The 26,315-nt window shown below is 44.6% G+C and overlaps 1 protein-coding gene across 2 annotated transcripts in view; it reads left to right on the top strand.

Moving 5' to 3' along the window:
* CDC25A (cell division cycle 25A) overlaps positions 1-26,315 on the top strand; it is a 132,101-nt gene that overhangs the window by 97,983 nt on the left and 7,803 nt on the right. For both annotated transcript variants that reach the window (XM_033931960.1, XM_033931959.1), the window contains 2 exons: positions 15,416-15,514; positions 17,452-17,582. In XM_033931960.1, the coding sequence (XP_033787851.1) occupies positions 15,416-15,514; positions 17,452-17,582 (230 nt within the window). The remainder of the gene's footprint in view (positions 1-15,415; positions 15,515-17,451; positions 17,583-26,315) is intronic.

Below are 26,315 nucleotides of genomic sequence, written 5' to 3'. Positions count from 1 at the left end.
ACATAGAAATTCACGGTCCTGCGGTATATAAACTGTTGTTATTATTAAGACTATTGGAAATTGCATAGAAAAAAACCCTTCAGCAAACGTCCCCACAGCTCACCAGCTGAGCCAAAGCTGCTGTTTTTTTAATCTCCTCGACCCTATAAAAATACTAGAACCTGCAGAAAAAGCACACAATTCACACGAACCCCACAAGAACAGCAGACAGACCGGGTACCAGTATGGAGAGTCTAAAAGAGAAAAAATTAGCACCATTTCTCCTTCTTTAGCACCTCTCTAGACCAGTATAGTTCACTGAAGGGACATACCAAAGCAGTACCCATCATGGGTGGGACCCCTGGAGGGCCGCCACCAGAACATGCTCACCGAACACCGCATCCCGACACACCTGAATGTCCACATAGTAGTGTCGCACAAAGGAATGCAGAGCATTCCTGGCCACAGCAGTATTAGCTCAGAAGCACATAGGGATTCTTTGAGCTTTGGAGCTAATACCGCCACAGCTGGTGAAAAGCCTAATGTGGCTTCATAAAAGGGTGGGATAATTGAATAATCTTTTATGATAAACACCTTGAAAAGAGGGATGATAGATTAAATAAGAAGCAGCTGCACGAGAAATTCAAATACCATTAGGCTCTGATTTCTCTCTCTTGTTCATATGTGTGTGTCTTTCAGAATCCAGGATTGCCTGCAATCCTTTCAAGACCTGATTGCAAACAGCGGTCACATGACTGCTGATTTGAGTAAGCACTTCCACTGCAAGTATTATATAATTGTTTACCATAACGGCAACCATGCTGAAGGAGTGCGTATGAGGAGCAGGTCATATTCTTTGGGGCAAGCTCCTGGGTGAAATATTCACTAACTAAATTCATATTTTATTTATTTCACTTTAACTCTTCTGATTTTAAACTTTAGAGGTAAGTGGAAGGATATTTCAATCTTAGTATTTTTATTCCTGGCCGTAGATACCCAGCACCATTGCACTCGCTATCAGGTACTTCATCTTCAAATTTAATTTATATTGACTGCTAGCCTCAATTATTAAACTCATCCTTGGTATTTGGCCTTTTGAACTGTAGATCTTTGAAATCTATAATATCTTTTCTTAAAAGTATTTCAAGTTTAAAAACAAAACCCAAAACCCTTTTCTTGAAGACACCATTCTAGCAGCTCATATTCAAATACTGAGGTTAACCGAAACCTGGATTAGGCATGGGAAAGACTCGTATATTTTGGAGTCTATTCTGCCAGATTTCAGTTATTCTAAATCATGATCATCTAAAAGAGAGGGAGAATTAGCTTTATTATATAATTCTTCTTTCTCACTTGTTGAACTGTCAACAAATTTGTCTCAATTTAAAGAGCTGTTATTAGCTAGATTTAATTTTAAGGTTCCTCTTTTTCTTGCTTTAATATATTGCCCTCCCAATTTATCTTTAGAAATAGGGGATAAGATTTATTTGACCTTAGCACAGATCTCTTAACTTTTTTACATTTAATTATCATGGATAACTTTGATAATTTAGCCAGTTCTCAGACTCACCATTTTAATTTGTTTTTAACTGATTTAGATTTGCTATCTTGGCTTTCTTTTCCCACATACTCTTTAGGACATACTATTGATCAAGTTATTACAAACTTTCAGAAGATTTTCATTTAAGCAATTTTTCTGGTCATAGTATTTCATGGACAGATCATAGACTCATTCTTTTTCCCGTTATAAGGAATGAGAATCTTTGGAATAGATCTAAAGTCAAAGAAAAGATCATTACTAGGAATTTAAAATAAATTGTTCCTAAAGATTTTGCCTTCTTTTAGCTCTAAAATTCCTAAAGATTTTCTTTCACTAACATTAGAGGAACAATCTGAGGTATAGAATCATACCCTTATGACAGATTGATTTAATCGCTCCATTTGTGCAAATGGACTATGCAAAATCCAGAAACAGTAAATGGTATCATTCTGGATTGATCTTGCTTAAATGTTTTTGATGTTGCTTGGAACATTTTTGGCATAAAACTAAATCTTCTGAGCTACTCATACAATTAAAATCTGCAAGGTTATGTTATAATAAGCAACTTTAGGAAGGCAAAAATAGATTATTTTAATCAAGTTTTGAATGACTGAAGAAAAACTTAAAGAATTGTTCAAACTTTCATTCAATCACCCGTCAAGATCAAACTTCAGTGACTGTTATGCCTTCTGCTGCTGCTTTGGCATTTTTCTTTAAGATAATAATTACTAATTTAAGAGCCATTTATGAATGATAACACTGAGATTCTACCTATTAATGAAATAGAGTTTGCAATTACAGTCAAATTTAACAAATTTGAACCTTGTTCATTAATTCGCCTCTCTAAGGTGCGTAATAACATTAAAAATATTTGTAAGCTGCATGATCCAGTACCTAAAACTTGATTAACCTTAGACAAACACTCCATTTACCTTGCATTTTACAAATGGTTAATTGGAGTCTGGAACAAGGTGTCATTCCAAGGATTTGGAAACATGCATTTATTTCAGCTATTTTAAAGTCAAATAAACTAGATCCAACTCGGGTAGAGAAATATCATCCAATTTCAGATTTTTGTCTCGTTGCAAAGATTAACTGAGCAAATTGTTCTTGGTCAGTTGATAGACTTTGTGGAGAAAACATTTTACACCCTAAGCAAGTGGGTTTCAGAGCTGGTCATAGTACGGAAATAGAAACATTATCCCAGGACAAGCAGGCAGCATATTCTTAACACATGAGTTTCTTCGTTTCCGCGGAGCGAAGAAGACGCGTGTGTTTTTTCAACGGCCGTTGAAACCACTTTTTTGCCTTCCCGCTCGCGCTTTTTTCCCTATTTTTTCTTCTTTTGCCTTCGGGTTTATTTTTCTTTTGATTTGTAAAAAAAAAAAAAAAACAACTTTGCATTTTTTTCCCCTTTTTTCGATTTTGCCCCGGCGGGGCCTGTTGCCATTATACAGGCCTCGGGGTTCGATTTTGCGGAGGCTGTTTTCCCCTTCATGCCCCCGCAGGTCAGTTTTAAGAAGTGCCAGCGGTGTGCACGCCCGATCTCCCTCACTGACCCACACAATTGGTGTTTGCAGTGTTTGGGGCCGGAGCATCGGGCGGACTCCTGCACCCGCTGTGCCACTCTTAAAAAGAGAACTCTCAAAAACCGAAAAATTCAACAAACTCTTTTGTTCGGCACCGGGTCAGCGATGGACTCCTCGACATCGACAGCGGTCCCACAGAAATCGGCACCGTCTACTTCGACACCGCCCGACCCCGCATCGGCGTCTCTGGCGCCAGGTAAGCCGGCTAAGAAGCCTCCCTCTTCCCTCGAGCGCCCTCCAACTACGGTGGCGACACCGACCTTGCCGGCCTCGCGCCGACCCCGCAAGCGCTCCGCCCCGATCTCGGTGAGCGCCTCATCATCGGCCTCCTCATCGCCGGGGCGTGGAGCGGCATCTAAGGAACCGAAACAAAAGAAAGCGGTTCCGATGCCACCCCTAGATGACCGTATTTCGGCCATCTTAAAAGTTCAACTCCAGGAACAGTTACAGCGACAGCTCGAGCACCTGTTGCCCACTATCCTGGCACCGCTCCTTCCGGTACCAGACCGGCCCGAGCCCCGTACCGAGCCCCCGGTATCCACCCCATCGGTACCTATTAACACCTCCATGCCGATTCTTTCGGCTGAGCAACTTCATACCCATCCGGTGGTCCACTCCCATACCACGACGGATCCTCCTCGGCACCAGGCAGAGCGTCCTACTTCCCGGGACCGGGATCGACGCCGGTCCTCTTCTCCTGGTACCGTTTCGGTGCGCTCTGGAAAATCTTTATCTAAGACTCGCCATACCGCACCTTCCACCCCGGTGTCTCGGCATGCACCAGAGGTCCGGGACCCTGATTTATGGGAGGAGTCCCCTCCCGGTACCGAGGAGGATCCCTCCTCATCTGATGAGGACCCGTCGGCACCCGATGCCACCTCCAAACCAGAGCAGTCCTCCTTTTCGAAATTTCTCAGGGAGATGTCTGCAGCACTATCCCTTCCTCTAGAATCTGACTCAAAAAAATCTCAAGCCTTCCTGGAGGCTTTAGATTTTGAACAACCTCCCAAGGAGTTCCTCAAGCTTCCCGTGCATGACATCCTACGGGAGACTTTTTACAAAAATTGGGAGAACCCCCTTATGGTACCGGGGGCCCCCCGTAAACTGGACAACCTCTATCGTGTCATCCCTATCCCAGGGTTCGACAAGTCTCAATTGCCCCATGAGTCCCTTCTTGTTGAATCCACCTTGAAAAAGATTCAGGGCTCCAGTGTCTATGCCTCCACCCCCCCTGGCAGAGAGGGTAAGACCATGGACAAGTTTGGCAAGAGGCTCTACCAAAATGCCATGCTGGCTAACAGGGCGAACAACTATTCATTCCATTTTTCTTTTTATATGAAACATTTGGTCCAACAGCTGTCCGCCCTCCAAAAATACCTGCCGGAACGCAAGGTCCCACTGTTCCAACAGCACATCTCTGGCCTTCTTCAATTGCGCAAGTTTATGGTCCGCTCGATATACGATTCATTCGAGCTCACCTCCCGTGCCTCTGCCATGGCCGTAGCCGTGCGCCGCCTGGCCTGGCTGAGAATCTCCGACCTGGACATCAATCACCAGGATTGTCTAGCCAACGCCCCCTGTCTCGGGAATGAACTTTTTGGAGAGTCACTGGATTCCACCACCCAGAAACTCTCCGCCCATGAAACCAGGTGGGACACCCTGATCAAGCCAAAGAAGAAGGCTCCACCTGCCCGACCTTATCGACCTCAGTCGTCTTATCAACGCAGGTTCTCAGCCAGGCCCCTCAATCCGCCTCCTCAGCAACCTCGGCGGCCACGTCAACAACAGCACCATGCCCAGGCTCGTTCTCAGGCCACTCAACCCTCCAAGCCTCTTCAGCCTGCAAAGCAGTCTCAGCCCTTTTGACTCTTCTCTCCAGGGCATAGCCAGTCTTCCACCTTCGCTACCTCTTCCACAACCAATCGGAGGTCGTCTCACCATATTCTCCAGCCGTTGGGAGGTCATCACATCGGACCAGTGGGTCCTCAACATCATCCGCCACGGCTACTCTCTCAACTTCCAGACTCTTCCACCGGACAATCCTCCCGTAGAGTCTGCTTCTCACTCATCTCAAACCCCCCTCCTCCTGAGGGAGGTTCAATCCCTCCTTCTTCTCAATGCCATCAAAGAAGTACCTCCAGACCAAAGAGGTCAGGGATTCTACTCCCGCTACTTCCTGGTACCCAAAAAGACGGGAGACCTCCGTCCCATTCTCGATCTCAGGGACCTCAACAAGTGTCTGGTAAAGGAGAAGTTCAGAATGCTCTCCCTTGCCACGCTCTACCCTCTTCTTTCTCAACACGACTGGCTATGTTCCCTGGACCTCAAAGAGGCCTACACTCACATCTCCATCAATCCGACTTCTCGCCGCTATCTGCGGTTCCAAGTACTGCACCGCCACTATCAGTACAAGGTGCTACCGTTTGGCCTCGCTTCCTCACCCAGAGTCTTCACCAAATGCCTCATAGTAGTTGCGGCCTTCCTCAGGTCTCACAACCTCCAGGTGTTCCCCTACTTGGACGATTGGTTGGTGAAAGCACCTTCATCTCCACTTGTACTACAGGCTACTCATCACACCATCTCTCTCCTCCACCTCCTGGGGTTCGAGATCAACTACCCCAAGTCGCATTTACTTCCCACCCAGCGCCTTCAATTCATCGGAGCTGTTCTGGACACCACTCTAATGAGGGCTTTTCTTCCCTCCGATCGTCAGTGGACTCTGCTCCATCTCTGTCGTCAGGTGCTCCAACACCCCTCCATTTCTGCTCGACAGATGATGGTCCTCCTGGGACACATGGCCTCGACAGTACATGTCCTTCCTCTGGCACGTCTCCACCTCCGCACGCCTCAATGGACTCTCGCCAACCAATGGTCACAGACGACGGATCTTCTTTCTCATCCCATCTCTGTGACATCATCTCTTCAGCAATCTCTCCAATGGTGGTTGAACTCCTCAAATCTTTCCAGGGGTCTGCTCTTTCATCTGCCCCCTCACTCTATGGTCATCACCACGGATGCGTCCCCCTATGCGTGGGGAGCTCACCTAGGAGATCTCCGCACCCAGGGACTTTGGACCCCACAGGAGCGTCGACATCACATCAATTTCCTGGAACTCAGAGCCATGTTCTACGCCCTCAAGGCTTTCCAACATCTTCTCTGCCCTCAAGTTCTCCTCCTGTGCACAGACAATCAAGTCGCCATGTACTACATAAACAAGCAAGGCGGCACCGGATCTCGCCCCCTTTGTCTGGAGGCTCTACGCATCTGGACCTGGGCCATGAACCGCAATCTCTTCCTCAGGGCGGTCTATATCCAGGGCGAACAGAACTCCCTGGCCGACAATCTCAGCCGCATCCTTCAACCTCACGAGTGGACGTTGGACCCTCCGACTCTACTCTCCATCTTTGCTCGCTGGGGCACTCCGCAGGTGGACCTCTTTGCAGCACCTCACAATCATCAGCTGCCCCAATTCTGCTCCAGACTCTTCTCTCCTCACCGTCTGGCCCCGGATGCATTCCTACTCGATTGGAGGGATCGATTCCTGTATGCCTTCCCTCCACTTCCTCTGATGTTGCGGACCTTGTCCAAGCTCCGCAGGGACAAAGCCACCATGATTCTCATCGCCCCTCGGTGGCCTCGTCAACACTGGTTCTCCCTCCTGCTCCAACTCAGCTCCAGGGAGCCCATTCCTCTTCCTGTGTTTCCTACTCTACTTACACAGCAGCATCAGTCTCTACTGCATCCCAATCTGTCCTCGCTCCACCTGACAGCTTGGTTTCTCTCGGGCTGACCTCTCCAGAGAATCTATCTCAGCCTGTCCGCCTCATATTGGACGCCTCCAGAAAACCGGCCACCCTCCAATGTTACCATCAGAAGTGGACCAGGTTCTCCTCCTGGTGTCTACGGCATCATCATGAACCCACCTCTTTAGCGGTGGAAACTGTGCTGGATTATTTACTCTCGCTATCCAATGCTGGCCTCAAATCTACCTCCATCCGAGTCCACCTCAGTGCCATCACTGCGTTTCACGAGCCTATCCTCGGAAAACCCCTCACGGCTCATCCTCTGGTTTCCAGATTTATGAGAGGTCTCTTCAATATCAAACCGCCTCTCAAGCCTCCTCCTGTCGTCTGGGACCTGAATGTGGTTCTATCAGCACTCATGAAACCTCCGTTTGAGCCTCTTGCCACAACTTCGCTCAGGCTTCTTACCTGGAAGGTGCTCTTCCTAATTGCCATCACCTCTGCCAGGAGGGTTAGCGAACTGCATGCACTGGTTGCTGATCCACCGTTCACTGTCTTTCACCATGACAAGGTTGTTCTACGTACCCACCCTAAATTCCTTCCCAAGGTGGTCTCGGCTTTTCACCTCAACCAGTCCATTGTGTTGCCAGTCTTCTTCCCTAAACGGCCGTTGAAAAAACACACGCGTCTTCTTCGCTCCGCGGAAACGAAGAAACTCATGTGTTAAGAATATCTGCCTGCTGACCCTGGATAACACCTGTTACGGTAAGTAACTGTGCTTAATGGCAGATAAAGTCCAAATGGCCCATCTAGTCTGCCCATCTGCAGTAACCATTATCTCTTTCTCTCTCCAAGAGATCCCACATGCCTATCCCAGGTCCTTTTGAATTCAGACACAGTCTCTGTCTCCATCACCTCATCTACCATTCTTTATGTAAAAAAGTATTTCCTTTGACTACTCTGGAGCCTATTACCTCTTAACTTCATCCTATGCCCTCTCATTGCAGTTTCCTTTCAAATGAAAGAGACTCGACTCATGCACATTTACATAATGTAGGTATGTAGGTTTATAAACTATGTCCTTGAAATATTGGATCTTTTTTTTTGTTGTTTTTTTTTAGCTTTTGCGGTATCATGGGTCTTACATTTATTTTATTTTATTTCTTATATAGCGCTATACCATTAGGTTCAAAGCGGTTTACAGAAAATATACATTAAGTATACAATAAAAATAAGATAAGTAAAGATAGGTACTTAGTACATTAGCCTTTGATCTTATTGATCACCAACTTTTGCTTCTTGGATTATCTACCTTGGGTTTTGATTCAACTGTACTCCAGTAGTTTAAATCATTTTTGGATAATAGAACTTTCTTAGTTATTACTGCCGCAGGAAATTCAAGTAAATTTAATTTGCCTTGTGTTTCTCAGGGCTCAGCATTATCACCTATGTTAAATATTTTTTTGGCACCATTATTAGTTGAAGAATGTGGTACTAACGTTTATGGCTATGCGGACGATATTCTACTATTGGTAAAAGTTGTTCCTATTTCTGTCGTTAAATTTGTTTTAATATTGTCTTAGCCAAGTTCAAAATTATACTTGCTTGCTTACAGGGCAGTTACCTGTTCCAAATGCAGTACTACATTTTGAGGGAAAAGATACTCCCCTAGTCGATAAATTTAAATACCTTAGTGTGATTGATTCACACCTCACTTCCTCAGCTCAGGTTTCAAATCTTGTAAAAAATGGTTTTTATGTATTAAGATCTTTACAAGCAGTTAGAATTTTTTTAATGTCAAGACTCAATTACTGTATCACCGTTTATGCTGGTCTCACAAAATTTAATATTCTGTATCACCAGGTAGACTGGTATAGTCCTATCGAATGGGTTATATACCTCACTGCTACCAGCAGGTAGAGACTGAGAACAAACTTGTATATCAGGATACGTTCCCCTCTTGCAATCCAATCCAGTCTTCCTCGATCTCCATTAAAGCAGGTAGAAAGACTAATTTGGCTCCCCTCTTAGTACTGTTGGAATTTTGTTTTGGACTCCTGGGTTCCCCTTTTGTGCCGGATAGAGCTTGGACGGGTCCTGTTTGGGGATCTGTCCAACCTCGGGAGTGTTAAACTCGCAGATCTCCTGCTGGGTCCCTCCCCCCACCATTTCCTTTTAAAACTGCCATTTATATTTTGGGGGGGGGGGGGAGTTTCTCATCTAACTGGCATTTTTATTACAGCTAGGGCGTTTTTCAGCACAATGAGCACTGTTAAGGGGGGGAGGGAAATGCTCATTGTGCTCCAGTCACAAGGTACTCCAGACACAAGCATTGTGCAGGCCAGAGCGGTAGGGAAGTCTTGTCAGCAGTGGTTGCCGGCAGCCAGAGCACCCCGCCGCATGTACCATGCGAAGGAATCCCTTACTGCCAGAGCGGCTAGGGATTCCCTTTTCATGTCGGTGCCTCAGGGTCAGGAAAGTCCCAGGCTTTTCAGAGACAACAGGCCGCAGGAGCTACGTTTTTGGCAGTTTACATTACATTACATTAGTGATTTCTATTCCGCTTGTGCCTTGCGGTTCTAAGCGGATTACAAGTTAGAAGACTGGACATTTCCAGGAGCGTTACAGTACATAGAATCAAGAATGTATCAAGTTACAAATGTTAGTCTGGACATTTCCAGGAGAATGTCTATGTACAGTTTCAGGTCCAATTTCGGGAGGAACCTCCTCCTTCAATCTGTTACCTCAGATGAACTTCCCCCCCTGTTCTGGAAATACAGGGGCAAGATATGGCAGGGTCCCCTGCTGGGGCAGGGAGTCCCTTGGGGCTGCCGGGAGGTTTTTCCCCCTGAATTTGTTAGCACTTTATAAAGCTTATGTGCTGCAGCTGGAGGTTCCGTGTCCACATTTTCCCTGGTACGGCCCCAGGCAGCAGCGGTTTTGCCCCTCTCTACTCCTCTGGTCCAAGCCTCCGAGGGTGTCTTAGGATGAGGATTTTTGCCCAGAGGAGCAAGATGTTATTGATGAGGACCAGGACCCTTGGGGAGATTTGCAGGATCCTCTTGGAGTCAGATTCAGCCAGCGAAGAGTTCGAGCACCCCCTGCTGGCAAAGATGCATCTGTGGTGCACATTTTTCAGCGGGAAGAGCTTTATGAGCTAATTCTTCAGATCTCAGTTTTGCACTTTGAGGACACCGTGTCGGAGCCCCTGCGTATGGTGGACCCCTTGCTTAAGGGGATCCACTCTGCTTCCCGCTCTTTTCTATACATCAGGATATTCGGGATATTATGCTTGCACAGTGGCAGGTGCTGGAAGCTCCCTTTTGTTTTGCGCACTCCATGGCCCGCCAGTATCCCATTCCTGAAGGGGATAGGGACACTCTAAAGTCGCCTGTGGTGGACACAGTGGTCTTGGCCATCTCTAAGAGGCATACCGTGCCAGTTGAGGGCAGTGCGGCCTTGAAGGACATGGAGGAGTGTAAGTTGTCCCTCCTTAAACAGAGTTTTGATGTGACAGCTCTAGCGGTCCAGGCGGCAATGTGTGGCGGGCTGGTGGCTCGGGCGTGATTTTGCTGGGCCGAGTTTGTGCTTCACAGTAAATCTGAGGATTGGGAATTGCTCAAGTGCGAGGTGGCGAAGATTGCTTTGGGTGCTTCTTACCTTTCAAATTTCTGCAAAGAATAATAAGCTATTACTTATTATGACAGGAGTTGCCATTCAGCAGATTACATTTAATTGGAAAAATTGGAATAGATTAAATTTATAGTTTTTGGTGGAATTCATTATGTGATATGTACAAGATGGAAAGAATGTTAGCTTTGCAGAAATTTTAATAACTTTCAGGAGGTTTGGAGGCCATTAATAGAATATTGTAATGAGTAATTATTGGAATATCATTTTTCCCTAATAGGTATAATTGCAAAGTATGGGGGTGGGATTTCTGATTTGATATTAAATGATTAGATTAATAGGACAGATTATATAATATATTATATGATATATGCAATTATATATGAATTAGTAGGGTTGGGAGGGAGGATTTAAATACTATTTTTTGTTTTAAATTTTTTTTATTCATTTTTACATATTACGAGTGTAACAGAAAAAGACATATGATCTTATAAATACACACTTGATTTTTCTTAATATAACATTTAAAATACAACATATCATTCTATAATCATATTCTGTAATATCTTGAATATTATGTAATACATCAAATATGTAAAATACTATAATTTAGGTTAAATTGATAGAGAATCAAGTGAGATTGTATAAGTTCAAATGTTATTTTATGATACACTTGTTGTAAGATGTAAAATGAATAAAGAATTTAAAAAAAAAAGACTATTGCTTCTGCTTATCTTCTGAAGCAGAAGCCTGTTACAGAATTTCTTAAGGCTCATTTCACTAGGGGTCAGGCAGCTTCTTGGGCTTCTTGGTGCCTCCAGTGGATAATTGCAAGGCTGAAGTTTGGTCTTCTCTGCATTCCTTTGTAAGATACTAAAGTGTGGATGTTTAAGCGCATCGGGACACGGTATTCGGTGAACATGTTCTGGTGGCAACCCTTCGGGGGGTCCCACCCTTAATGGGTACTGCTTTGGTATGTCCCATTCGTAAGGGCTATACAATCTCACTTGATTCTCTATCAATTTAACCTAAATTATAATATTTTACATATTTGATGTATTACATAATATTCAAGATATTACAGAATATGATTATAGAATGATATGTTGTATTTTAAATGTTATATTAAGAAAAATCAAGTGTGTATTTATACCAGACAATACAGAAGGAGAAATTAAGTTCTTACCTTCTAATTTTCTTCCTGTTAGCCTGTAGACTGGTATAGTCCTCCACCCTATCTGTCTTTGTGTGGTGATTGCGGGTTTTTGCTTTGCTCACATGCAAATTTTGGGGTTTTCTGTGGGTTCTAGTATTTTTCTAGGGCCAGGGAGAAGTAAGAACAGTGGCTATGGCTCTGCTGGCTTAGCTGGTGAGCCGTGGGGATGTTTTCTATACCAGGATTCAGTTCTACACATGTTCCAACAGCAGTTTACCAGTGTTTGTCATTTTTACACTCCTGTTCGGAGTGTGTTATACTGTTTTCAGTTGAAGTCTTTCCTAGGTTCTGCTTGGCTATTCGGCAGACTGGATTGGATTGCAACAGGGGAAGCTATCCTGATATACAAGTTTGTTCTCAGTCTCCACCTGCTGGTAGCAGTGAGGTATATAACCCATTCATAAGGACTATACCAGTCTACAGGCTAACAGAAAGAAAATTAGCAGGTAAGAACCTAATTTCTCCTTAGACAACTTCATTTGGTTTAAATTTCTTTATTCATTTTTTTCATATTACAACAAGTGTATCAGAAAAATGCATATAATCTTATAAACACACACTTGATTTTCCTTCATGACTACTTTAAGTACAATATATCATATTTATATTCATATTTTTATAATGTTTTAGATAATATATAAATCATTTAATATGTATGACAACTTCAGACGTTACAGAATACTGCCATTAAGTTAGTGGGGTTTAAGAGCAAATTCGACTGCCTAATCCCTCTTTTTTTTTTTTTTTTAACATTATCTTTGGTTACCAGGTAGTTTTAGGATTCAATTTAAAATATTTAAAACACTTCATACCATGGAGCCTAATTATCTGAACTCATTGACTATTCCTTATACTCCAGGGCTGCTTTGTATTTTGTCAATTCAATAAACAATTTTTTTTGGGGGGAAAAAAAAAGATTACATTGCAAGATAATAAGATTGGTTTTGCCAGCAGATTGATGAACTAGTTGGGAGTTTTACTTGTCATAAGGCTATTTTTTTTTTTTTAATCTGGCACCCAGTCTCAGGACTCAACTTCAGTCTGAAGCAGACTTCAAGGCATTTAAGACGCTGGTAAAGACCTGATTTCTCAACTAGCTTTCAGAACAGACTTGTTTCCAATTGACCATATTCACTAGTTGAGACATCATCAGGTACCCCTTACACATCAGGATGCACTTCTTATTCTCTTCTATGATTGCATTTGCTTTTAGGACTATCCTGTTATTTTTATGGTGGTTCTTTTTTCATTTTTATTTAATTTTGTTATGTAAATCCACTGAGAACTGTTGTAAGATTCGGCAGGATATCAAATTTTAATAAGTATAAACATATTCTGGAGAAGATCCAAGAATCAATTTAAAAAGTATATATGCCTGAACAGGTAGCTAATATAACCGAACAATGAGTATCAATTTTAGCAGCTGCATTTTGAAGCGCTTGCCATTTCTGTTGAAGTTTAACTGTAATTGTGGAATAACAGACCATTGTAGTAGTCCAGGTGTGACAAAATAAGGGCCTGGACCGGTAATGAACAGTTTCCTAAAAAAAAAAACCAAAAAAGTTTGTTGCAGTTGTCTGACCTTTAAAAAATCAGTTTTCACTACATTATTCATTTGTGGTTCTCTTTTTTTTTTTTTCTCTCCAAAGTTCTCCAAAAAATGTTCCTTCCGAGCCAAATCATCAGAAATAGAATGTATTTGATGATTTAACCATAACAGTTTGGTCTTATCCCTTTTAATATAAGAGGTTTTCAACTTAAAAATGTGATGCGACTATCTCCTTCAACATAGTATTTTTCATTTATCTACAAGTGCTAACAGCATCATGTCATCTGCATATGAACAGAACTTTACCCCCCCCAAAAAGCTAAAGCCCTGATCAAATGAAGTCTTGTAAACATTAAATAGAATGGATGAAAGCGGGGACCCCTGAGGTACTCTGCATTGTGGACTCCAGCTGTCTGATAGTCTACTATGCATTTCAACTTTATAATTTCTATTCCGTAAAAACTCACTAAACCATTTTAGTACGTAACCTGAAATTCCAAAAGAACTAAGTTTCTGAAGAGTAGGATATCATGGTCTTCCATATTGAATGTCGCGGTCAGGTCAAACTGCAATTAAGTAAATCCTTACCTCTAAAGAAAGGTCTGGTGTCCAATATAAAAGTATATAAAGAACACACTTGTTGGTGATGTCGTAGACTGAGCCTGTGTCTGTACTCTCCCCTAACTACAGTAAGCTTTTGGCTTACAGGGCATGTGGAGGGACTCGTGCCTCCACAAACCCCTCCCCTGCCGCCTTAGTTTTTTTTCCTTAGCCGTTTCAGAATGGGCTTCGGTGCAGCTTCTATGGCATTGTTAAAGGGACCCTAAGACTGAGAGCAAAAAGCCTCAAGCCAGTTATGTCCTGTTCATATCACATGGATGCACAAAACATTTTTGAATGTGGTTGCCATGAAAATTCTAATGTGCCTCAACACTAGCTCAAGAGCAAAATTACATTTTAGTAAGTGAGAATTTTGTAGCAAATTTTATCATGGAATAACCTTTTGTATAAAATCAGTTTTTCTGCAGCCACTTCTTATTCCTCCTTCCTTATAAATGCATGTCCCTTTAACTCTTGTTTCCCTAAATTGTCTTTCTAGCCAGCAATCCTCTTGTCCAGATTTCTTCTTTCACCATGTGGTGCTCAGTGTGAACCACGCAGTTCCTGAAATCGTGTGCTGTTCAGTTAGATGTCACATGGTGCTCATACTGCACTGGTTTCTTGCCAACTACTACTACTAATCATTTCTATAGCACTACTAGACATATGCAGAACTGTACATCAAAACACAGAAAAGACAGTCCCTGGTCAAGAGTTTATAATCTAGTCAAGACAAGACAAACTGGACAAGAAGGTATATCAATACACTAGACATCTCCCTTGACACCTCCCCCCCAATCTCCATCTGTACTTGTGCTTTGGGCTTGCCTGCAGTTTGGAGAATTACATAATTAATCATTTGTATATTATGTACAAATTTATTTATTTAAAAAATTTCTACACCACTTAAAACCTAAGTAGTTTACAAAGAACATACATTAACCTCTATGGATGTAATTCCCTGGAGTGTAACAGTCCCAAAGGAGAGTCCCGTGGATTTGTATTTATTTTCATTGGGAAAACTATTTAATCATACTCTTTGCCTCATCTTTTAACAAATTATTAATCTACTATGATCTCTTGTATGGGCCCTCAGGAATGGAACCGAGTACCAATGTATATTTGACAGCAGGGGAACCTTGGTGTTTTTAAGAAGTTATTGAAGAGATCTTTGTTTTACAGTATGAAATATGGGAATTGATGATTGTAAGGTCTGAGCGCTGGTCACTTGTTTGGATGTCAAATATTTATTGTGTATGTATGTTTTTATTGTGTACGTTCTATTTTGTAAACCGCTCTTTAAAAAGCAGGTTATAAATAAATAAAAACCCAAAACACTAAGTTATTGTTCCTATCGCATAACTTTTAATTTCCTTGGGAATCTATCATGAAGAGATTTTGACAGGCTGAAAATCCAGGTGCACTATATTGATGGGTAGATCAAATGAAGTAACAAAAGGAAGGCAAATAAAGACCAGCATGGCCCATCTCGTCTTCCCAGGTGGATAGAGTTGTATTAACTGTGAACTTCTTTTGAAAGTTTTGGTTTTTTTTCTTTCCCTTCTCTAGATGTCTGCAGTTTTGAGTGGCAGATTTCAATATGTCGTTGAGCACTGTGTGGTCATTGATTGCAGATATCCCTATGAATATGAAGGTGGTCATATCAAGGTCAGCAGTTTACATTTAAAGACATTTTTTTATTTTTATTTTTTTTTAAGTAATGTAACATCCTTCCTGCTGCTTGTGTCACTATGAAAGTGGTTCCAATTTTCTTTGAAAATTTATCCAGATTCATTCAAGGTGTCTGGGTTGTGGGTTTTTAATGATGGATGGTATTAAGTCTTTAGACCTGTCTGCTTTAGTCGTATACAATATCTTAGATGCAGGCCAAATTATTAATTGATTCTTAGTATTTCCTCTTGTTTCTTTTTTTGTGAACCTTTTTTTGTGAACCCACTTTGAGCTTAGCTCTGCCCCCCCCCCCCCCCAAAAAAAAAAAAAAATTTTATATATATATATGAACATCTCTTGCTGTAGCTGGTGGGATATTTTGTTTTTCCATCATCTTGGTCCCAGTTTCTGCTTTTATCTATCTTCTGCTAATTCTCTTTCCAGGCCTCGGGAACCCCGGTTCCATCCCTGCGGGAGTCATGTGAACCTGGGGGGGATCCCCGCGGGAGTCCCACAAACCCCGTTCCTGTCCAGACCTCTAATCTGAACTAGCAAGTTGCTTGCAGAAAAACAGCCAATCATATTTTCCAACTCCACCTTCTTCCTACGGAGCTGCTACTGCCCCCCACCTGCCCCAGTTTGTTTTTTGAAAGCAAGTTGCTCTACTCTGTGGTTTTATTATTTTTGGGCATTTTTTCTCGGTGTTTGGAGGCTTGGTGCCCAAAGGTTCCCACTTGGTGGGAACCTCTGCCTGGAAGAAGACACAGACTTGCACAGTGGAAGTCAGCTGCTAGCAGGATCAGCCCTTGGGGTCAGTTAGCTAGCCAGTCTGCTTTTATATTTTGCTCAGAGGCTATCCCCTGCGTAGCTGCTCGCATCCCTGATTTAGTCAGGAGCTTAAACGCAGGCTGATTTGGCTCCTTCTCAGTTCAGCCAGAAAGAATAATGGGCTGGGTGCATGGTCTCTTCCCCCCCCCTTTTGTGGTACGGTTTTCCGGTGGTTGAGGTTCTGGCAGACAGAAGACCAGGTTCGTCCAGTGAATCTGTAAGGCAGATTTCTTCTCCATTGATCCCAGCTGAAATTCTATTCTGAAGCAGGCAGGCACCACATAGTACAGGAGTAAGGCTGTTGAAGCCTATAGGGAAAATGGGGGTGGGGGGTTCTCTAAAAGTTGAATTTGAGGGCTTCTGACCCCAGAGCTCAGGTCCCCCTCTAAAACCCATTTCCCTGTGAATTTTACACTTCTGAGAAGTCACCACGGGCTTTTTTGGTATGATTTTTCTGGCAGTGGCCATCTTGGATTTTAAATGATTTTTTTTTTTTTTTTGCCTCCATCTTCCTCAACATCCCATAAATGTTCAAGCTATTTGTATCTTGTTTAACTTGTATTTTCTTACATTCATTGTTCCTCTCAGAGGCTTGTTAATGTTTTAACTACATTACTGTTAATTTAGTGATTGTTTTTAAAATTCATCTGAGTAGATCAGACACCTGGTTTGGGGGAATTCCCCTTACCCCTCCTTCTCCTGTCCTCTATAGCAGTGGTTCCCAACCTGTCCTGAAGGACCACCAGGCCAATCGGGTTTTCAGACTAGCCCTAATGAATATGCATGGAGCAGATTTGCAAGCCTGTCACTTCCATTATATGCAAATCTCTCTCATGCATATTCATAAGGGCTAGCCTGAAAACCCAATTGGCCTGGTGGTCCTCCAGGACAGGGTTGGAAACCACTGCTCTATAGGGCTGTCACCAGCTTTGGTACAAACTGAAAAAGGCAGCAGAGAACATGGAGAAGGAGTTGAAAAGCTTTGATTGACGACATCTACAGTATGCTTGCGAACACATTAAGGCAACCCTACGGTTTTGTATACTATTGCTATCTACTGGAAAAGATGATATCAAGGTAAGAACCATCTCTCTCTCTTTCTCCAGGGGGCAACAAACCTTCATATGGAAGAAGAAGTAGAAGGCTTTCTGCTAAAGCAGCCTATTGTGTCCTCCAATAGCAAGCGAGTAATTTTAGTTTTCCACTGCGAGTTTTCCTCAGAACGTGGGCCCAGAATGTGAGTGTCCATCTCAATTTTCATAGTTGCTTATGCGGTATATTCATGTAGCATGTTAATAAGCGAACCTTCATTGGAGTATTTTGCTAACAAATTTTACTGCATTACAAATGTAGATTTTGGATATGCCTGTTTTTCTGTAGGCTTTAGTTATAATGAGAACATACCTGGCAGGTGCCTTCCCTTTGCTTTCCAGTAAGATTTGGAGTTCCTGGATGACTTTTTTTCCTCCTTAGGGAAATGAATTACCTCGATAGTTGAAATTTCAAATAAGTCTGTTTCCTTGGCTCCAGGCCTGAATATGTTGTATGTGTGTGATAGGAACTTATAAATTTTCATCTTGGAAGGGAATTCAAGAGTGTTCCTGTTCAGTGGCGCTGGGCAGATGAGCAGGAGGGTAGCTCGTGGGCTTATCCCTACTCTCCCTGCCTTTATAACTTTTGAATTGTTTCCGTGCCTATGTTTTAGATATCTTACCAGCAAAAGTACAGAAAAAATAGTGAGAGAAGGCACTGTTACCCATGAGGCCAAGATGGCGGACATTACCCAGATGGGGGAGCTTACTTTTGGCTCAGAATGGGGTTCGGAGATCTCCAAAGAAGTGTTGTTATTATTAGAGACATCCTGGGACACTAAATATTTAAAATTATTTGATAAAATGGAAACCATCGATAACCGTATGGAGAATTTACTTACCGAAGTGGGAGCTTTTCCTACTATCCAACATTGGATAAGAGAGCTGGTCAAAGACACTTTGCAGGAGCTTGGTTGAGTACGCCAGGACTATGCTGGACATTTATAAAAATTGGAAAACTGACTGAAAGATTTGGAAAATCGCTATAGGAGGAATAATCTCCATTTGATTGGTATCCCCGAATCGGTGGTTGAATCGGACCTGCCGGGCATTTTGGAAGACCTACTAGCAGCAGCTTGGATCTGCTAACTTCAACTTGAGAGAGCCCATCGTCTGAGGGCAAAATGTGACGGAAATCAGTGGCCTCTTGTTAAAACTGCTGAACTTTGCCCATAGGACTGCCATTTTGTAATCCTTGAGACTGGCAAGACCCTGGAGTATCAGGGGGGAAAAGCTAATATGTTTCCAAGATTAGTTTATCTGGGGGATTTTGTTATTGGGTTTAGGGGGGGGTTCTATTCTCATCCTTTATTGATACTGGACTTTTGCCATTGTCTAGTATTTAGGAACTCTAGTTTGGTTGAGAAACCATATTTGGATTTCTGCAATATTATCTATTAGTGGGGGGATGGTAGGCTGGGACATCACCCCACAAGTTTGGTAGTTCTACAGTTTTCTGGTTCCAGTTGGAGTGGGTGGACATGACACATAATAGGAAAAAAATATCTATTGTGATACTTCAGGAAACACATCTAGATGCATTGAAGCATGCTAAATTACAAAGGTGATGGGTCGGTACTAATGTGGCAGCTTCAGTATTGGATAGGAGAGCTGGTTGTGTGATTTTTATTTCATAAGAATTAGTTGGTGGATATCCACAGGTCTTGCATTGACCCTAATGGGCGCTATATAGTGTTACATGTCTCGGTGTCTAGACAGCCTGTTTATGCCCCTAATGTTTATAGTAGAACATTTTTTAAATACCATCATAAGAGATGTCTTTGGGAGATCTCCCCATAATTATTGGTGGTGACTTTAATTTGGTATATGATTCAGTTCTTGATAGAAGCTTATGATGCTGCTAGGGGTGATCTTTGTCCAATGCAGCCTTGGATTTGGTTGATTATATGGAAAATTCTTCACACTCTTGTTTTGAGGGTCCATTTGACACAGTCCAGGATTGATTACCCCTTGGTCTTCCAGTCTGTTTTCCCAAGTGACAACTGCCACTCTTGAGGCATATCAACTCTGACCATGCTATGGTAAGGTTGGCTCTTGAAAATCCCTATGTGCCTCCTAATATTTTTATTTGGAGATTCCCTATGGCACGTTATACAGACCCAGGTTTTCGTGATTACTTGGTACAAAAATAGCAGGATAACAAACTTTTAATTCTCAGCATCAAGACAATCCTGGGAGATAGTATTGGTTATAAGCCAATACGATCAGTGTCTCATGTCAAACAAATCCAGCCTGGCCATTACATATAATTTCAGCTGAAAGTATACATGCGAAATATGGAAAAGTTCCTAATGAGCATCACAAATTACTTAAATAAGTGACTCAATATATATTTTATGGATATTACATTGAAGTAATTTGTCAACTGACTAAATCACAATAAAGTTGAACAGGTCTCCATACTCTGAGAAATGAGCTAATAGAATGATGTTTTTCAGCTATTACACTTTCATATTTGTTGGTTATGCATACCGTGTTCCACCATACGATGTATTCTACCTTAGATAAGTCCTTCCAACAGTGCAAGATAATAAAGAATCACCCGGAATGCTCTCTTAAATATTGATGAGCTCATTTTACTACCGCATTAATATTTATGACCTCGTTCTAATACATTTGCATGGCAGTCAGTCTGCCAGGAAGCTCAGAAAAAAAGTGAGCCATTCTGATAATCGGACGGTAAAATACTGTCATGCTAAACCGGCTGGAGCAAGTTTAGCAACCATCATTAATGGCACAGTAAATTTTGAGAATTCTCCCCTATGTCAGAGGTGCAGGAACAGTGTGAGGGCGGGGGGGGGTTCCTCTACAATGAATGGAGTCCTCCTTTTGTTACTTGCTTGTACAATTGCCCTTTACAATAGGCTCCACATAGAAAATTTTGGCAGTATTGATGAAATATACTCAGACTTCTTTGGGCAGGTAGAAATTTCTCCCTGTATGGTAGAATACAGTTGCTCAAAGTGATTCTTTCCTAAATGGCTTTATACAATGCATTTGCTGCCTCTTAGGCTGCTTAAAAAATTCTCTCTTAATTTTTAGGGGGGGTGGGAGCAGTGTTCCCTCTAAGCGGGCGGGTGTTGTGAGCAAACTTTTTTCACCGTGAGCCAAAAATATCGGGCGCCAGCAAGTTATGAGCCAACTCGCCCGATTCTCCTCTCGCCGCCCTGCCATCTGCCGTACGCCTCTTCCGATCGTGCGCTGTGACGAGAAACGTGTGCGCTGCGATGTAATATTTTGTGCGCCAGCGCAGCTTAGCGGGAACACTGGTTCAAATGGTTTTATTTATTTCCCCAAATTTATTTTTGTTATACGCATTGAAAATATTTGATATTGCGTTTAAATCAAAATCTCAATAAACTTGAAACGAGTGCCCGTGAGATTGTGGGAGGGTTAAATACTCAAAACTTAGAAGTTTTTGCTACGCCAGCTTTCTGGTATCTTTACATACAGTGGCGTACCTAGCATATGTAACATCCGGGGCCCATCATTTTTTGGCACCCCCCCCCATCTGTAAGAAAAACATGATTTTTAGTAACAAACCACACGTCACACATGAGTACCTAGGAAAAGGCAGCATCTTACATATTGCAGTGAGCAGTACATCAATACACCCATTGTAAAACTAAACAAGCCAGACCAGCACAGATCAATCCTACACCGTCAATCCTAACAGAAAACCATGTCTTTCGAACACACAGAACACAGAAAACACCTTCGCCTAGTAAGGAATATGTAATCACAAACTAACCCCTCCCTCTTTTACAAAACTGTAGTGTGGATTTTAGCTACGGAGGTAACAGCTCTGATGCTCATAAAATTCTGAGCATCAGAGCTGCTACCACCAAGGCTGGTGCTAAAAACGCTTCACAGTTTTGTAAAAGGGGGGATAAAATAAAAATACATAGACAAAGGTTAAATTGAACCAGCAAGAAGCTGGACTCTGCATACAATGCTTCACAGAAACAGTGACACATGTCTCCTAAAGCAATAAATAAATAGAAATTTTTTTCTACCTTTGTCTTCTGTGGTTTCTCCTTTCCTCATCTTCTTGTAACTCTCTTCCTTCCATCCACTGTCTGCCGTCTCTCTTCCCCTATATGGCATCTTCTCTCCTTCTATGCCCCTTCCAGAAACTGTATGCCTCCCCCTTCCATCTCTCCTTTCACCCCATTGGTCTGGCATCTCTCTCCTCGCCTTCCCTCTCCCACACCTCTCCTCATAGTCTGGTATCTCCCCTTCCCTGATTCTCTGGCATCTCTCTCCTTTCCTTTTCTTCCATCTTTCGCTCCCCCTCCATGCTCTCACATCTCCCCCTTCCTTTTCCCTTAGACTGGCATACCTTCCTCCTACGCTCCAAGCCCTGGCATCTCCTTTAATTCCCTCCCTCATCTTCCTTCTCCCTCCAGCTGGGTACCGCAACACTCTTCCCTGCAGCTCTGCACTTCCCCACAATTGCCATGCTTCGGTTCCTCTTCTTCCTTCCTTCCTCCCCCCCCCCCCCCGCGGGACCCTGCGGCACCATCAACTCTTACTCCCTCTAATGTCGGCCCTGCAGCTCCAGACTTCCTCGCACCTTCTCCCCTCCCCCTTTGGATCGCTATTATTTTAAATGTTATAGCCGCGGAGCTGTATCCATCAGTGGAGATGTCTAACCTCGGCCTGCCCCGGAACTCTTACTGCAGCAGACGCCCGTCTAGGCAGGAACAGGAAGTCACTGTTGCAGTAAGAGTTCCGGGGCAGGCCGAGGTTAGACATCTCCACTGATGGATACAGCTCCGCGGCTATAACATTTAAAATAATAGCGATCCAAAGGGGGAGGGGAGAAGGTGCGAGGAAGTCTGGAGCTGCAGGGCCGACATTAGAGGGAGTAAGAGTTGATGGTGCCGCAGGGTCCCGCGGGGGGGGGGGGGGAGGAAGGAAGGAAGAAGAGGAACCGAAGCATGGCAATTGTGGGGAAGTGCAATCCCCCCAATGCGTCCCCTTACCTTACCGACGCGTGTGTGCGCTGTGAAGAGAAACTTTGCGCTGCGATGTAATATTTTGTGCGTGAGCGCAGGCCAACGCAGCTTAGCGGGAACACTGGGTGGGAGTACAGGAAGCCCAAAGCCCTGATTCATCTTCTGGTGGGCTCCTGGAGGTATGAAGGTTTGCATCTCCCAGACATTCAGAAGTATAATCAAGCGTGTTTACTTAAACATCTCAGTGACTGTTTATGGAAGAGAATACTTTCGCTTATTACCACCCTTGGCATTTGAATTCTCTTTTACAGGCTCCTAAGGCTTCCCTAACACATCCACGAACAAGTGTATTGCTCTGCTCCTTAAGTGACATGTGGCAAGTTCTGGTGAAGTAAACTAGGTGGAATGCCTGAGGTGTCTGACAAATTGCCAATATAAGGGAATCTTCATTTTTCTCTAAGCAGAGAGAATCCAAGTTTTAGGAGATGGGCTCAGGGAGGAGTGACATTCTCTTGTTTTCAGGAGGGTGGTAAGCTGAAATCATGGACAGCTTTGCAACAGGGAGTGCTAATAACCTGAGATTTTTTGGCCTATAAACAGCTACCAGTTTTTGGATAGTAGAGGCCTGGAGTTTTCTGTGGCAATAAAGTTATGGGATTTCTATAAGTGATTCCCAGAAAACTTTCTCTGTGTCTTTGCTCCATAGGGAACTACAACAGATGCGCACTTGTAAGCCCCAGGATGTGTTACGGACCAGTTACACCCTACTACCGGCAGTTGCATTGGCTGCCAATGGAGGCGCGCGTAAAGTTTAAATTTACCTGCTTCTGCTTCAAAGCACTACACGGACTTGCCCCTAAATATATAACTGACCTTTTCGTCTTCTCAGCCAACAGACACAAGAGAAGCTCACATTCCAACTTTGTTTCCCCCCCAGTGAGAGGTTGTAAACTGAAAAAACACCATGAACATCTTCTCTCGCACCAAACAGCATCATGGGGTAAAGACCTAGAACAATTGCTTTCGCCCACTACTTATGAGGAATTTAGGAAACGTCTGAAAACACACCTGTTCCTAAAGTATCTAGACAACTGATCCTCTCTTCTCTCTCCCCTCTATAGCGATTAACTTGTTCTATTGATCACTCCTCAAAAATGGATTTCCTGTCCTATTAACCCTCTTTCTTCCTCCTCTCTTAAAGTCAATCAATTTGTACCTTTGCTTAATCTTTGTAAACTGCATAGAACTTCACGGTATTGCGGTATATAAGCTGTTATTATTATTATTATTATCTTGGTATTCCCCCCCTAAAGTTGTTGACTTTGGCTGTTTAATAGAGGATCCCAGATTCAGAACTATGACATTCTCTCAATACAGTGCTCACAATTTTGTGTTTTAAACCGGGCCTATTTTACTCGGGAACAAGTATTCAAGTTAGGGTGGGATGCTTTACCTCAATGTGGACAGGGTGTGAATTCCTCTTTTGGTGCATTTTGAAGTTGCCCCATAATAAGTTTTGGAGGCAAGTCGTGTTATTTGGAACACATTTTGGGGCAGTGTGTTCCTTTTTTACCAGTGGGCTTATTTATAGACAGTCATAGGCCTTTTGCCTTGGTAATTGTTTTAAATGTCTTTTATAAAAAAGGCTGAAGTACTAGTTAAGAGCGTTCTCCTTGGAGTTTGTTTGTATCCAGCCTAAACCTTATGGAAAGATAGTTTCTTAAGACTTCTTGGCATGTCTCTGTTCCAGAAGCATAAGAGCATGGAGGCAGTTATATCATGCCCAATATGAAGAGGTATTATCACTGATCCAATCATCTCGTAGGGCTAGATTCACTAACCTTCTGATCTCTACCGCTTGAATGTAGACCTGTTGTTCCAGGCCCTTCAGAATAACCTACAGTTATGGGGAACTCTTCCCTTTTCGCTTTTAGGTAGGGTGCATCTTTACAATATGCTCATTGTCCCCTGTTGGCTCTACGGTTTTCAGGTCCTCCCACTCTATTTGACTTCTTGAGATGAACGCCGTCTAACACGCTTGGTCCAGAGATTTCTTTGGGTGGGGAAGCGACCTCATCTGCCTTACAAATGGACGGCAGCTCCGTGGTACAAGGGCGGATTGGGGTTGTTAAACCTTCTCTATCTGACCATTGGATGTGGCATGCGCCACACATTAATGATTTATTCAGGGGTACTTCAGCGTTCACCAATACCGTATTTTCTCGCATATAACGCGCGCGTTATACGTGGTTTTTACGTACCGCGCATACCCTTGCGCGTTATACGCGTGAGCGCGTTGTACAAAATTTTTTTTCACATAGTTCCCCCCGACGTCCGATTCACCCCCCCCCCCCCCGCAGGACCGCTCACACCCCCACCCCGAAGGACCGCTCGCACGCACCCCCACCCCGAAGGACCGCTCGCACGCACTCCCACCCGCACCCCCACCCTGAAAGACCGCTCGCACCCCCACAGCCTCCCGACCCCTCCCCATCATGTAGAAGCTCCTACCGGTGTCCTGCTGCTTCCTCTTGGCGGTCCCGATACCCGACACGATCAGGGCAAGAGGGAGCTCAAGCCCTCTTGCCCCAGCCAACCGCGGCATCCCCGACACGATCGGGGCAAGAGGGAGCTCAAGCCCTCTTGCCCCCTCGACTCCCCGACACGATCGGGGCAAAAGGGAGCCCAAGCCCTCTTGCCCTGCCGACTCCCTGACAATATCGGGCCAGGAGGGAACACAAGTCCTCCTGGCCCTGGCGACTCCCCCTCCCCCCCGCTAGTTGTTCGGGCCAGGAGGGAGCCCAAACCCTCCTGGCCACGGCTACCCCCACCCCGCACTACATTACGGGCAGGCGGGATCCCAGGCCTTCCTGCCCTCGACGCAAACCCCCCTCCCCCCAACGACCGCCCCTCCCAAGAACCTCCGACCGCCCCCCCCAGCCGACCTGCGACCCCCCCTGGCCGACCCCCATGACACCCCCACCCCCCTTCCCCGTACCTTTGTGTAGTTGACCGGACAGACGGGAGTCAAACTCGCCTGTCCGGCAGGCAGCCAACGACGGAATGAGGCCGGATTGGCCCATCCGTCCCAAGGTTCTGCCTACTGGTGGGGGCCTAAGGCGCCTGGGCCAATCAGAATAGGCCCGGGAGCTTTAGGTCCCACCTGGGGGCGGGGCCTGAGGCACATGGGCCCAACCCGACCATGTGCCCAAGGCCCCGCCCCCAGGAGGGACCTAAAGCTCCCGGGCCTATTCTGATTGGCCCAGGCGCCTTAGGCCCCACCAGTAGGCGGAGCTTTGGGATGGATGGGCCAATCCAGCCTCATTCCGTCATTAGCTGCCTGCCGGACAGGCGGGTTTGGCTCCCGTCTGTCCGGCCAACTACACAAAGGTACGGGGAAGGGGGGTGGGGGTGTCGTGGGGGTCGGCCATGGGGGTCACGGGTCAGCTGGGGGGGCGGTCGGAGGTTCTTAGGGGGGGCGGTCGTTGGGGGGAGGGGGGGTTGCGTCGAGGGCAGGAAGGCCTGGGATCCCGCCTGCCCGTAATGTAGTGCGGGGTGGGGTAGGGGGTCGCCGTGGCCAGGAGGGTTTGGGCTCCCTTTTGCCCCGATCGTGTCGGGGATGCCGCGGTTGGCTGGGGCAAGAGGGCTTGAGCTCCCTCTTGCCCCGATCGTGTCGGGGGTGCCGCGGTTGGCTGGGGCAAGAGGACTTGAGTCGGGACCGCCAAGAGGAAGCAGCAGGACACCGGTAGGAGCTTCTACATGATGGGGGGGTCGGGAGGCTGTGGGGGTGCGAGCGGTCCTTCAGGGTGCGGGTGGGAGTGCGTCGGTCCTTCGGGGTGGGGGTGCGAGCGGTCCTGCGGGGGGGGGGGGGTGAATCGGACGTCGGGGGGGCATCAG

Source organism: Geotrypetes seraphini, chromosome 2 (genome assembly GCF_902459505.1).
Source record: "Geotrypetes seraphini chromosome 2, aGeoSer1.1, whole genome shotgun sequence".
Classification (NCBI taxonomy): Eukaryota; Metazoa; Chordata; class Amphibia; order Gymnophiona; family Dermophiidae; genus Geotrypetes; species Geotrypetes seraphini.
Note: the sequence above shows the minus strand (reverse complement) of the source record. Positions and strands in the feature narration are given on the sequence as shown.